Consider the following 15,870-nt stretch of genomic DNA (forward strand, 5'->3'; position numbering starts at 1 on the left):
GTAACTTTATTGAGTCCAAATTTAGACATATCTTCACAGTTCTCGTCTATTCAGTGGAACTATAACTTTCCGAAATAAGTATGTGTCATAAACTTGTGTATTTACAAATATGTACATTTCAATTTACGTCTGTGTTAATTTTTTTATTAAGTGAGGCAGTTGTTTCCTGTCGTGACAATATAACAAATAATAATGATTAACGTAAATCAAATCACCTAAATGTAACTTGCCATAGTAGGTACTTGTACTTCTGACGGAGTATACCGTGTGGAGGCCGCAGAGGATGATTTTTTTTTATAGAATAGGAAGGCGGACGAGCATATGGGTCACCTGATGGTAAGTGGTCACCAACGCCCATAGACATTGGCATTGTAAGAAATATTAACCATCGCTTACATCACCAATGCACCATCAACTTTGGGAATTAAGAGGGTATGTCCCTTGTGCCTGTAATTACACTGGCTCACTCACCCTTCGAACCGGAACACAACAATATCAAGTACTGCTGTTTTGCGGTAGAATATCTGATGAGTGGGTGGTACCTACCCAGACGAGCTTGCACAAAGCTCTACCACCAGTAAAAATGATGATGGATATGAACTTTCTGCGAAAGTGTCATGTCGGAGAAGGAGGCCGCGGAACATCAGCGTGAGGAGTGTGTTTCGGCTGACCCTTCGCGCGCCTTCTCTCTTTATTAATGTATCGTAAACTTCGCCCGAGGATCCCCTACCTAGCTAGGCCAACCATTCTCTAACGCCCCACTCCCCCCTAAACAGACGAAATGGGTACTGCTGGTTTTTTAGTGGGCTCGCCGACGAGTCCCACATACAAAAGTTACTTGTGAAGAAAACGCGTAATTCAAAATAAAAATATTCGTATTTCGCCAGGAACCTACAGTACCGTTTGGATACTATATCAGTATAGTTGTATTAAGCATCTTTAATTGCCGAACATTTTTGAAGTATGTTTAAAGTAACGGAAACTTTTATGATTATAAAAAAATACCTTGTCAAATTTAGTTTTAATATTAATACTTTATTTGTTTTAAATAATTTTATTCGACTAAGTATTTAGGAGTTACTAGAGCAAAAAGCGAGATGGCCTAGTTGTTCGAACGCGTGAATCTTAACCGACGATCGTGGGTTCAAGCCCGGGAAAGCACCAATGAATTTTCATATGCTTAAATTGTGATTATAATTCATCTCGTGCTTCACGGTGAAGGAAAACATCGTGAGGAAACTTGCATGTGTCCAATTTCATTGAAATTATGCCATATGTGTATTCTACCAACCCGCAATGGAGCAGCGTGGTGGAATAAGCTCCAAACCTTCTCCTCAAAAGGGAGAGGAGGCCTTAGCCCAGCACTGGAACATTCACAGGCTATTACTAAGCAAAACTCTTTATTTTCCTTTGAAGTTTTCTTTACTCAGTTCATTCTATCTCGTATAATATAAAAAAGAGTGCATATAAGTTATAGTCTCTTAATGTTATAGAAATAAAATATATTAATTAAAGCTATAAAGTACCCTTTGTGAAGTTTCTGTTAAAAAAATTATGTAGCTCAAACATCAATCTCAATCAGATTCGTATCAGAAGCCATTACCTTGTTTCAAGGACATTAAATTAAAATTTCTTTAAAAGCTTTTAAATGCATCAATCTGTGAGGAACGGATAATATTTGAGTAAAGTTTTAGGATATTTTATTTTAAAGAATGTAATTAGCATTATACCTTCTTTAAAAAAACAATAATAATTTTAGATCTATACTTAAAATTTATGAATTAATCTATAAAAAATGACGAGCCGGTTGGCGTGATTGATGGATGCTTGCCTTTCACGCCGAAGGTTGTGGGTTCGATTCCCACCCAGGACAGATATTTGTGTGCATGAACATGTCTGTTTGTCCTGAGTCTAGGTGTTATTATCTATATAAGTATGTATTTAAAAAATAAAAATAGTACATCAGTTGTCTGGTTTCCATAGTACAAGCTCTGTAGCTCTGAGCTTAATTTGGGATCAGATGGCCGTGTGTGAAAAATGTCCCAGGATATTATTATATTATTATTATAAAAATATCGTTACATTGTTGATAGTGTTAAAGAGGTTAAACTCATCAATCGTCATAACCGATAATCGACATTCGGATGCTCTATCTAAACAGGTTCAGGTTGTAGGTTCAGCTCTAATAATTACTGATAAGTATTTTCTAGCTAAAATATATATCAGTAAGATAAATAATATTCGTGCCGAAATATTGTATAAAAACTCATGTGTTTTTTGCTACCCGGATGGGTTATTTATATTAATTAGCATCATTTTTACTATGAAAATTATCTTATAATCTGTCGTATATACTCGTATTATAAACGATCTTGAAACTTTGCATACAGGTCAGGGGTCAAGAAATGACATTAGGTACCTAACACCTACGCTCGTGAAACTGTTAAGTTAAAAATAAGTATTAGCAAAGTTAAAAGTTTAGTTTCTTTGTAATAATTACAAGCATATGACCCGACATAGATCACTATTAAAAACCCATGTAACCCATGAGTCATAGTCGTAAATAGGTTACCAATAGTCAGTTTTGAAGTATGATATAAGTTTTTCCGACGCAACGTGACTGTGCTTATTATTGAAATATCGTTATGAGGAAAACATACATTTTTATTATAAATATGACTTGATTTCTTTATAAACGTATATACATATGGTTGAAGAAGCTACAATTATAGATTAGTCAGGTCATTATAATAAATTGATGAGTTGTCCACCTAAGCTGAACTTAGGTCTATTTCTAAAGGTAAGCTATTATTTGCCAGTTCTTCTCTAATTGTAGATTTTTGAAAGTCAATAAGTGTATTACACTTAGGCGCTGCACAAACGTGGACACTTTTATGTTTGATAGAAGCTACCTTCGAATATTTTATTTTCAAACAATTGTTATGAAACCAAACATAACTGCGCAGATATAGACACTTTTGTGTCCAGTTGCTTCCACTTGACACAAATCTATTGTCAATTAAAAATTGTTCGGCTTAGGTAACTTACAACTTAGTGTCTCTTCGTCAACATCCATCGTGAAACTGATAGAAAAGGAGCAACGAATTGTTACCAGTGACAAGAAGTAGCAACCGGCGACTGTGTCCGGTACCCGTGACAATGACGGTGTCGGGAAAAAAGTGTCTTTGTTTGTGTAGCGCCTTAATTAATCTTAATTCAGTATTTGATGTTTAAGAAATTTACATATTTTTAATTCCTTCAATATTTATGGTTCTATTTATTAAATAATAATGATATTGGAAAAATTTATTCAAATTATAAATAGAATGAAGAGGAATTGTTTATGTATATGTGTATCTGTTTATTTTCAAGTAAAGTAAAATTATTGTGTATAATAAAACCTTTATAGCAAATTTATTTAAAAAAAATACGAGCACGTTATTGAATTGATTAGAATGTATTGTTTACTCTAACATAAAAGTAAAACAATTCGTAAGCGATATGCACAATTATTGACAAAATAAAGACGAGATCGAAATTATGTCATAGCAAAGCTAATTATGTCATATCATGCTAAATCTCAAGGTTAGATTGCTGATATTTCAGTAAATTATATTGACGTATTTTTATATCGGATTTTTGAGGTAAAAATACCCAAAATACGACCAGTGCTAAAAAGTTAATTTATTACTTAGAACTATAAAAAAAATTATGCACCAATATAAAAAATACATTTTATTATTTCATGTTAACTAATCTTCAGATAAAACGTACTAAACACCATTTTCCGCTCAGTTTGGTTGCAAAATTGACTATACGGGCGATATAACCCACTTATCATTATCTAACACTATGAAAGTAACTGATAATATTACCCCAATGATCAAATACCAGGTTACTTGTACCAAGGTTTTCCCATAGCCGTTATGTTTAATGAGAGATGCATAACTTGATCTAAATACCTCAAATTAACAATACCTACTACAAATTATCGTCCAATTGCATTCTAATGATAAACAAATGTATAGACCTCTCCCAAGATGCGTCAAAGCTCCCGGTTCTCGGCCGTCCAAATTAGACTTTTAACCTTACTGGAGGGTGAGTTACATCGTTTGCTGACCTACGGTCGCCACTCTAAGACTCTCCACTCGTTTATTTCACTTGCCATATGTGACCAGTCCTCTGATAATTTTATTTTACGACTCAAATCCCGAATTACCGGATTCGGTCCCAGTCTTCGAGGCAGTACAATATAAAATTTTGGGATTGGGATTAACTGTCAAGGAATTCTTAATAGAATCTTGGAGTGAAAAGGTGAAAAATCAAGTAAAGCTATTGGTCCTGCGCATATCACTCACTGGTTACGTCATTGTTCAATCATGATATGAATGTAAATGGAAAAGTTAAGAAAAAGATAGAGTGAGCACTTATTTGCACTAAGTGAAATATCTCTTGCGCATATTTGCTAGACTAGCCCTTAGAATTGACTGTTGTGACCTAAGTTTACAATGATATTATTTACATATATGAGCTTGGCACCTACTATAATATATATAATAGTGGTATATTTATATTTAATAAACAATAACACTGACAAGGATGTTTGCTATTATAAAATCAAGGCGCTACGTACTCTGATTAATTGTTGAATCTTCAAATTCTTCTTATTAGACCTATACTTTTATTAAAGCCCTACTCTTACGTAATTCTTATTTTATTTAAACAACTTAAATTATTTCTTTTATGGCCGCAAATCCCAAAACCCTGGTTTCAAAATTCGGATCTGGGCCAATAAAAGAACTTCGAGTTTAACTTTCGAGAAATTCTCACTCACTCCCATGCCTCCAACAGCACTCGACGTTAATCATGAACCAGAAATCTTTCCAAGTGTGTCTCATCGCATTATTCGAGTGCACCTGTATTTGCGACACCTTTCCACTGTAATATGTCCTGTGCAGACATCTAGTTTTGGCCGAAACCATCAAGGAGAACGTGATCAACATAAGATTTTTAATAGGTTATTTATTAGTTTTATAATAAAACATTGAGTTAGAGGTGTAAATTAATGAATCATGCAAATTAAATATTTTATAACGATTTTGTTGTAAGTAGGTATTATTATGTTCCTTCTTTGAATAATATTTCCATAAATATCTATTCCTTGTAAGTTATTACATGGGTTTTTTAACATGAATAAAAATTATATAAATAGAATACGCAACAATATGTTTATATTAGTGTTACCGGAAGTGATATACTTGCTATTACATCATAAGCAAATGAAATGCCGTAAGTGCGAGTAAATAAACTAAGCAAAAATCAGTAGTAACAGTATACATTTTTCGACTTTATTTTTTTTTTCAATGTTATACTGTTATATATTTTATTTGCATTATTTTCCATCTCAAATTTCAAACTAATAAGAATAAAAGTAAAATTAAGGCAATTAGGTAAATATTATATATATTGAACTTAGCATTATAAAGTTGATATTTCTCAATTAAATCCCAACTCCTAATACAATTAGAACAATACTTGGCAAGAGATAAGTGCAAAATATTCCGCCAATGTCACGAAAAGACATATAGGAGATTAATCGGTTTGGAAATGATGTTTTGGTTTTAAAATTTTAATAATTTAAGAAGACCTTATACAGACATTTTACAGGAAGTATTTTGATTTACTCGATGTTCTTAAGAAGTTAGAATAGAATATTGCGCTTATAATAATGCGCATAAGCAGCCTTATATCATGTACTTGTAGAGGTAAATAACAATGTGTGATAATTTAAACATTTCTATCTCGCCAGCCATTTAAATATAAAATTGTTGTTTTTAGTCAATTTCTAACCGTGCGCAATGTTCGATTTTTGTCTTTTTATTAATTAATTGCGGTTCAGTTGCTATGCGCAGTGATATATTGGAAGATATCGAGCCTCCATCAAATTTTAACAATTACACAAAAGCACGATACACTTCTATATCAACGTACATAGATTGCGCGCTAGTTGTATCGGTTAATTATTGTTTATTTTCTATGCGTTCGTACAATAAATAGTGTGCTTCAAACAATAACTAAGAAATAAACAATCATCAATGCTCTTACCTTCAATCACTAATTACCCGATCGACCCGTACGACATTATTTTAAACACAAATGTAATCAATATTTTCATACGTATATATTTGAGATTTGACAAAACTAACACGCGAAAAATAAACAAGTATATACCCTAAATATCTCACCTTCTAAACGACTTCAGAGCGTCATGCTTACATTGCTTTTTACTTAGTCATTTTAATTTTTTGTTTCATTACTGTTTATTAACACTAAGCCTATATACTTTTTAGAGAGAGCATTATTTACACTGTATGAAACACATCGTCATACATTTTATTTTAAAAATGAGTAAATAATCGTCAAAAAATAAACTACCTCGTGTTTATTAACTCAATTTATTAGGAAATTAATTTATATAAATGAGGACTAACATCTTAGATCCCATGATTGGTAGCGCATTGACAGATTTATTTATAAAAAAGATATTGTTGTATAATATAAGAATACATACACAGATATATAAAAATATAAATGGTTTTATTTATGAACGAAAATAATTGAAAAAAAAACATGAAAATACGATATCAAATAGAATATGCTTTATTGTACACCAAAAGAGTTACAGATATAAGCACTAACAAAAAACTATTGATGTAAAAAGAGCGATCTCTTCCAGACAACCTTCGAGTGAAGGACACTAGGTAAATAAAGCTGTATAGATCAATTTTTTTGAATAAATATATATACTATACATACATATTCATATAGGTAATAAAAAGTATTAAGGTACCTACATAAAATTAAGAGCAACATTTACGATTCGCGTTTTAAGTAGTTTAAAATTAACGCTACAAATACTACCTATAAAATCACATATTTTGTTAAATTAATCCATTCGTTATATAACGTTCAATTATTTTAGTCGGTTAAATGATACCTTCAATTTATACAACATATATTTCTTAAATCCGTTTAAAGATATACAAAATCGAGATTGTTTCAATATAGGTATCTGTCAATGCGCTGCGGTCTAAGGTGTATCAACTGTACCTTTAATTACACCGAATTACTCACCCTACTAACTGGAACGCAGCAATAGGAAGCATTAATCTTTGAAGGTACAGGTATATTATGCCGCGTTTCTATTAATCCGAAGCTACAATAAAAATATAACAGATTCTTCTTCAATTATTCTCAAAATTAAACTTTAAAATGAATTCTATATAATCAATTTAGTTCAGTCGAAAAAGCATTTATATCAAAATTAGAACTACCAGGCTCATTTTTATATATTGTATAAATAAGTATGAGGCATCCAAAAAAACTTGACTTCAATCGAAAAGGCTGGTATGACATCGAAATAAAATGTTTCATAAAATAATGTGAAAATGAAGAAATAGAGATACAAATAACATTAAATTAATAAGGCTTTTGATTGATTTATAATAATTCTTTTACAATGCAGGCTATTAAGCTCTGGAACGACCTTCCTATAAATATTAATAATATAAACTTATAAGTTTTTATTATTTTTTGTATTTATCTTTTTTTTCTTTTCTCGTTTTGTTTGAGAACTTATCGTATTTATCGTATATTGTATGTATTTATATTATATTCTTGCAATTTTAGTATGTATTGATAATGTAATTTATTTATCGATATATATGTATTTTATATTTATATTGACGTTTATTTATTAGTTTGTTTTAGTTATAGATTAATATTATTTTATTTGTTATTACAGCACCAGTTACCTCATATCCCATGCGTTATTCCTTACACTGTTGGTTGCCTAGAAGAGATCGCTATGTAGTGATAAGGTCACCAGAGTTGTATGCTACTTTCATTTAGGCTGTATCCATGTTTTCTATTTTTCCTTTTGTGGTGTACAATACGAATATAAAGCTAAGTTAAGTAAAGTATTCAAGTCAAAGTCTCATGCCAAGTTGTCGTAATTTTTGACAATTATAATATATTTACGGATATATTTCTATTTTTTATTTAAACTTGGAATTTCATAATCATTCACTTTTGCCATTTATGAAAACGATATATAAAAAAGGTGCTAAATGAGACCGATACGATGTTTTTTTTTTCTTTTTTTTATAGAATAGGAAGGTGGACGAGCATATGGGCCACCTGATGGTAAGTGGTCACCAAACGCCTTTAGACATTGGCATTGTAAGAAATGTCAACCATCGCTTACAGCCAATGCGCCACCAACCTTGGGAACTAAGATTTTATGTCCCTTGTGCCTGTAATTACACTGGCTCACTCACCCGTCAAACCGGAACACACAATTTTTTTTTTTTTATAGAATAGGAAGGCGGACGAGCATATGGGCCACCTGATGGTAAGTGGTCACCAACGCAATGTCTAAGACATTGGCATTGTAAGAAATGTCAACCATCGCTTACATATCCAATGCGCCACCAACCTTGGGAACTAACTAACTCCTGTAGAAAAAAACCAGAGATTTTAAGCAATTGATATTACAAATATTGCAATTGTAATAAACGTATCGATAAAATTCCGGTACACTCCATTACTCATCACATTATGATAATGAAGCGTTAAATCAACCGCCAAAAATAAATTTAAAAAGTATGTACGAGTAAATAAAGTAACTTATTAGCTTATTAACCGGTGAAAATTTGTCTTAATATTTTAGTAATTGTTTTATTTTTACAAATAACGTAAGACTGATTTGGCATTTTGGAATTATTTGTTATTCATTGAGCCGAGATGGCCCAGTGGTAAGAACGCGTGAATCTTAATCGATGATCGTGGGTTCAAACCCGGGCAAGCACCACTGAATTTTCATGTGCTTAATTTGTGATTATAATTCATCTCGTGCTTTACGGTGAAGGAAAACATCGTGAGGAAACCTGCATGTGTCTAATTTCACTGAAATTCTGCCACATGTGTATTCCACCAACCCGCATTGAAGCAGCGTGGTGGAATAAGCTCCAAACCTTCTCCTCAAAAAGAGGAGAGGAGGCCTTTAGCCCAGCAGTGGGACATTCACAGGCTGTTACGGTGCGGTGTTATTCATTCGGTAGCTGCAAAGCGACTAAACGAAGCGACGCCACTTGAACATAAGGTCAGTTTGACTCTCTAAAGGCATATGATTCCGTGCTCCAATTACTTATATTTTAAATGGGTTCAAAGAGTGTCACTTTTTATTTACGATTCCGCCCCGACTTTGCATGGAAAAAATTAAAATCAACATATGATAATTTATATATAATGTTTCATTAACAAATATATCTGAACTGTCAGCACTTCTCAAATAAACTTCAATTCTAGTGACAGCATAGATATTGATAAGTTTAACAATAGTTCTGACGCTAAAATAAATGAGACGCTATTTTCGCAAATAAATCATGGCATATAATCTCCATAAAACTCCAGAATTTGACTATATTAAAGTCGAAATTATTTTGATTTCTTTGTTATGAATAAGTTTTAAAACAAAGTTCGGAAGATTTCTTGTCTTTTCAGGGAAGCAAATAATTATTTAGCGTAAATATAAAAAATAGTGATATTAAATGGTTTGTTGTTGTATTTTTGGAGAAATGTCGCTGTTCAGTTTTTAGAATACTGAATGTGGTCTCGTGTATAAATCAAGTCGTTATCGTGACTTGTCTTGTTAGTTTATTGTAATGTAATCAGGTTATATCTGTCTTCGTTGATATTATATTAAGAGGAGAAAAAATAAGAAGGAAAAGAAACGATGATTGTAACATTTAAAGATTTTTATATTTTTAAGTATAAAATCGCTCTAGCATCGCTATACACAAGTCATTCAACTTTATACAGTACTTTAACATTTTTTTTTTGGCTTTTTATGAAGGTTTTGTATAAAAATAGCATAAGGCATTGCGTGGGCCGGGTCAGAGGTAGAAATCAGTGCCAGCCGTGGGCACCGTGGCCTTCCCAGTGATCTTCGGGTGCGGAAGCGGCAGCTTGCGCTGCAGCAGCGAACTGGTGGAAGTGAGCAGCGCGTGCGTGTTGTACCTCGGGGGTATCAACTACGTATTGACCGTCGTGGGTCAGCTGGATATGAGCCTGAGGGCCGCTCCACTTGCCGTATCCACCAGCGTAACCTGCACCGTAGGCAGCAGCACCGTATCCAGCTCCGTAACCAGCGCCTAATCCAGCTCCAGCACCAGCGTATCCACCGTGAGCAGCTTTAGCTGCCTCTGCAGAGTGAGCAGCGATGTGAGCAGCCTTCAGGTGGGCAACCTCGGGAGTGTCAACGACGCGACCGTCATGAGCGAGGGGAGCGGGTCCGTATTTGTGAAGTCCTGTAGATGAAAGACAAATTATTTAATTACATTTTGTTTTGCTTAGCAACATCTTCTGTAACATCTAAAAAGCCGCCCAAGAGCTCCGTGGTGGAATAAGCTTAACCTTTTTCTTCAGACAAGACGGTCCTTGCTAGCAGTAGTCATATTTATTTAGTTGTTGTTATTATTTTGGTTACATGGTTTTTTGTGTAGTGTACTCACCAGCACCAGGGGCACCGTAGTGACCACCTTCGCCGTAAGCTGGTCCAGCGATGTAAGCAGCGCCAGCGGGAGCCCAGGCACCGTGAGCGGAGGAGGCTTGCGCATGCGCAGCCAGGTGAGAAGCCTTCGCGTGTGCTACTTCAGGTGTGTCGAGCACGTATTTGCCATCAGGACTGAGTTGAATGTGTGCTGGTGGGCCTGGGTAGAAGGATGCTTGCGCGAGGCAGAAGGAAGCGGCAAGAATAATCTGAGAACAATTAAAACAAACATTAAAATATTAATAGATATTAAGCCTCAATATGCTTACGGCGTGTAGAACAACGTGCAACATATTATTTCTATTAATTTATAAGAAGTCAGTCTAATAAATCTTTTATCGGCAAACGGGCTGGCTTAATATGGACCTACACCAATTTATGTGCAATCTATATTTATTGATGGCAGACTTGAACGAACATGACAGAAATACCATAACTTAAATTCTGTTCAAGTGATATATTTTTTCAGTGACATTAAAATTTTAACTTGTCTCAAACGACCCCAATGAATTTTTTACAAGGATTATATTTTCTACACGGATCAACACACTAAAATGAGTGAATTAGAATTGTAGAAAAAGCATCTGTTACAATGATGATGATGTCACCTAACAGCTATTGCAATTTGTCACAATCGCAAAAACTTAGTTCTTCGGATAAATAGAACATTGGTAAATTAATCAAAAGATTGTTACGTTACCAGTTCAGTTTATTCACACAATTATTACAATGCGTCTGATGTAAATTGTTAATTGTGTACTTTATTTAGCGATAATCTCGTTTCGACGTCAATCTAGAACTATGTGTGTGAATAAGCAAGAATCATAAAACGTTATTTCAATATAAAATAAATTGTTTCAAAATTATTTGGCAAGCTCATAATACGAAATAATTTAATAATATGTTTAAATATTTATCGAAAAAGGTTTTATTTTTCCCTTATTATTAATTTTCTAGTCTTGATAAATGTCCTAAATTAGGCTAAGTGATTTAAATAACTATTACCTAAATGTTACATATAAAATGTTTTCGTTGAAGGCGTGGTACCGTTACGCGCAACATCGCCCAGATAAATATAACAAGGAAGTTTAGCTTAGAAGTAAATCAGGACAATAACCGATTTATCTTAAGATTACATTAAGCATTAGGCTTTACATTACAATGAAAATAATATAAATATAAATGTTAGATATATCAATAGTGGAAAGATTAAATACTGATATAACTAAATATAAAATAGATACTCGTAGTTCGAGCTGATGATTTATTAGTAACCAAAGTATTTATCAGATTATTTATTGCCCAGATACAGCTACCGATAACAAGGACTAGATCATTAACGACACTATTATCAGCAAAGTTTATATTAACTTGTATTACACTGCGACTTATTATTATTGGAAACTATATCTTATTACAAAATTTACCGCACGCACTTATTGAAACCTTGGTATAGTATAATACCAAAACCGCAGGGCCAGCTCTCTAAATAAATGTAACACAATATTTACTAAATATGAGTTAATAAATAAAATAATATATTGATAACATATTCTAATTATATTTTTCATTATACTGCTTTATATATCTATTTCAAAAATTAAAAAAAAACTACATTATTTAGAAATAAATAAATAATAGAAATATTTATTTAATAAGTATAATCGTTTCATAATAATAAAAGAAATGATAGAAACTAAGTTACGGTTGCGAATGTACGACGAATGGGTAATAGCGAAGAAACCATGCGAATCACATGCCTCGTCATAAGCTGATTTTGAAACTACTCGTAGTTTATTGCAAAATTTTATATGAAAAAACGTATGTATATTGAACCTTATTTATATATCTTAAATCAATGAAAAATGTGGAAACAATGAAAGTTCGCTAATTACGGAAATTATAAAATCTATGTAAGCTATTTGCATAAAACCTTCCAATTGCTAGAATGAACATTAAAGTGAGCGTTCCTAATTTTATTGCGTACGACCAATTACTATTCATATAAATAATTAATATTTTAAATTTATACAATTGGCTTGGTTTTCACTAGCTATTTACTTTTTATTCGGCTACGCTTATTGCGTACCTTGAACAAGTGGTCGGTGTCGATTGCAGATAATCAAGTCATAATGACATTTATTGCAAAATTATGCGTCTTTAATTAATCTACAAGTCTTTTTGAAATCGTGCTTATATGAGATCTTAATAAGTTTGCACTGACTTTCCGCCGCTTTAAGACAATCAGTAAGCTTGAAATGTTTATATCTATACGACCTTAGACTCGTGACGTCTGGTCTAATTCCCACTGACTATGACCGGTACATAACTCAGAAAAGATCCTTTGACATTTGGAAATGCTACGGAGGTCCGAATTCTGCATATTAATGCCATGAGAATAAATATTGAAGTTGACATTAAAGCAAAATATATTGTTCTTTAATAACGCTATTATAAAGTAATATCAACAATTACACTGTAGCTGCATTCGTTTCGGATTTTCGATATTGTTCTTGCGTTAAAAGTGGAGTACGCGCTTGGAAAGCGATTACATCGCTCCATGGGCAAGACAAAGCAAGTGTATAATTTGAGGCGTGGACCTCATATCGACTCGCTTTTGCATTATATTGCAAAAGCGTTATTTTGCAACAGTTAGGAATTATCATTCAGCGAACTGGTGCACAACAAGCCTGTTGCACCGCATTGCTCAAGAAAGGAAGCGGTGGGCGTGAGGAAGTGCTATGGTTACGAAGGTCATAAGTAAAATTTCTGAAGGAAATCGTTATTGCCCCGCGTCACGCTCAAGTGGTGGTTGTGTGTTCGACCAATTTGCGGTCAACGTTGCATGATTGTTATGATTGACTAGAGAAAGCCGACAAATCTGGGTGCTTTGCACACTTATAGCACCCACTCACCGAGTCTATGCACGAAGTGTCTTTTTAAACAATCATTATATAAACTATATTATGTATCGTTTACCCTAAAATAGTTAATTTTATTAACTTTATTTATTAAAGTACAAAAAACTGTTATTGTAATGACGAATATTTTCTGCCCACAAATGTGTCCACTGAGGCGAACAGATGAATGTGACGCACCCGCCTATACTTTATGCAATACACGCTTCAGCACAATATTTTCTTTAGCTTTCATTAGACATATTTACATGTTTTTACGGTTTTTCACTTAATAATTTATATTTCAGTCAGCAAAATATATTTATAAATTTATTTTATCTCAAAAATATATTCATTTAATTTGAATGCAAATACATTCATTAACTAAACAATGACTAAGGGCTTAATGAATTCCACTAGAGCCGTAGGCGACAATAGCAGGATATATGAATTGATTGATTAATCCTCCAATACCTTGAACATCTTTAAATCGCCCTTGACATAGTAATCATACTATACTCGGGTTTAAATTTATTTTTTGTAAATTTGTTTTCCGCCTAACTTTAAAATGATGGGACCATAATATACATATCTACTGGTACGTGGTATTATATATACAAAGTACTAAGTATAAGTTTTACTATTTTATTGTATCAAATTTAGTTTCTTATAATTCTTATAAATTTCATTAAGAGATAAAAAAACAAGAATAGATATTAATATAGTAATAGGCACATAAGAATCATGTGTTTTATTTAAGATACTAGAGATTGAATATTCGTAGGCTGTATATATAGAGTATGCTTGTTCATAAATGAATGGGCATGAAACAAATACAATTTAGCTTTTAATACCAATTTGTCAGTTCGAAATATCAATTTACTCAAACAGTGTTATCTTAATGCTGTTTGTAAAAAAAAATATATTTCGATTATTTTAGTATTATACGTACGTATATTGTAAATATTTTATATTTAGCAAACTGTCCTATATATCAACATTTTTTTATAGTAGTACTAATATATATTACATGTAATTTAAAAATAAAATAAATCACAAACTCACCATAGACTGCATGATTACGGGTATAAAACTAAAGTTTGGAGATCTCAAACGAACTGACTAAGCGCTGCTGGTATCAGTACTCGCCTAGAAATTTTCGCCTAAGCGTGTGTTCACCACTACCTTCAAAGTCGGAATGCTATTGCTCTCAGCCCGCTCCCTTATATATGTGACACCCCGCTAAGCGGTACGTAATTGGAAACAATTAACTGCAATGCCGTAATTTTAATTGTGACGACTGAATGCCAACGGTTTTAATTTTAAGGGTGTTTTAGGGGTGCAATTAAGTGAAAACTGATTTTCAGACGAAAATGAAATTCAGTATGTTAGAAATCTACTTCTTTTGCATTGCGTAAGTGTGATATTGTTATTAGACGAATAGTAACGAGTAAATATACATTGTGGAATGATTTTTAAATATATATGAATAAAAATCATTTTTGTATATTTTCGTAAATAGCAGACCTTGTCTTATTACTATAGAACAACAGACATGAAATCGCATTCATTAAATTTTTGACATATAATTCAGTATTTCCTATTTTTAAGTATTTATCATTATAGGTAATAACTAAAAAAATAAATAGGTATCATGAATAAGTTTACAATTTCTAAAATATTTCAGCAAAATAATCTCCGGAACAGATTTCTCTAATAAAAGGTCGTGAGCCTGCGAGGAACAAAGAACAGGACGTTGATGTCTTTTGTATGGAATCCGTTTCGATGTATACATTCGACATAGACCTCTTAGCTTCTGACGAGAAAATGTTCCTAACATTTTCTCGATTGAATGTGATATATTAACTTAAAATGCAAATACTAGTATTATTATTCTATAAATCAGTATTTCAATATTTTCTATTTTACAATCAAGCCATTTACGCGGTAGCGATGATATCAGTATCAGTTGGATATTTGAACTTTCAATAGTTATAAATTTCTTAATCTCCCAACTATGCGAAGTGGAATAATAATTATTCTACGATTTTAATTCAAAATAAAAGTTGTTTTTAATAATTTATTAAATTATAATTGTTTAATTTATTGTTTTTTTTTTCAAAAATGTCTTTTTATTTAAATCTAACAATTTTATTATTATTCTTTTTAATTAATGTTTTATTGTTTTTTTTTTATTCCAACCAAAACTTTTAATTAAGGCACCTTATATAGGTGACTTAACTATCAGACTAAATATATGACCTCGTTATTAAATAATAATTTAAAAGTAATTCCATTTTAAATAAATCTTAATTTAATTAAATCTTATGCTCTATATGCATAAATAGCGGTTCAAAGTAA

General features: G+C 32.4%; 1 protein-coding gene across 1 annotated transcript; it reads right to left on the minus strand.

Moving 5' to 3' along the window:
• Positions 1-9,800: 9,800 nt before the first annotated feature.
• LOC126775364 (pupal cuticle protein-like) lies at positions 9,801-14,706 on the minus strand. The gene is made up of 3 exons (XM_050497238.1): positions 14,575-14,706; positions 10,575-10,821; positions 9,801-10,370 (listed from the first exon to the last, which is right to left on the minus strand). The coding sequence occupies exons 1-3, from the start codon at positions 14,584-14,586 to the stop codon at positions 9,970-9,972; spliced, it is 660 nt and encodes a 219-aa protein (XP_050353195.1). The 5' UTR covers positions 14,587-14,706; the 3' UTR covers positions 9,801-9,969.
• Between the last annotated feature and the right edge of the window lie 1,164 nt (positions 14,707-15,870).

This window comes from Nymphalis io, chromosome 18, assembly GCF_905147045.1.
Source record: "Nymphalis io chromosome 18, ilAglIoxx1.1, whole genome shotgun sequence".
NCBI lineage: Eukaryota > Metazoa > Arthropoda > Insecta > Lepidoptera > Nymphalidae > Nymphalis > Nymphalis io.

Excerpts from the sequence above, each read along its gene's own strand:
- LOC126775364 (XM_050497238.1), bottom strand. Across the intron at positions 10,371-10,574 it reads CTACGGTGCCCCTGGTGCTG|GACTTCACAAATACGGACCC; the intron begins GTGAGTACACTA and ends TTTCATCTACAG.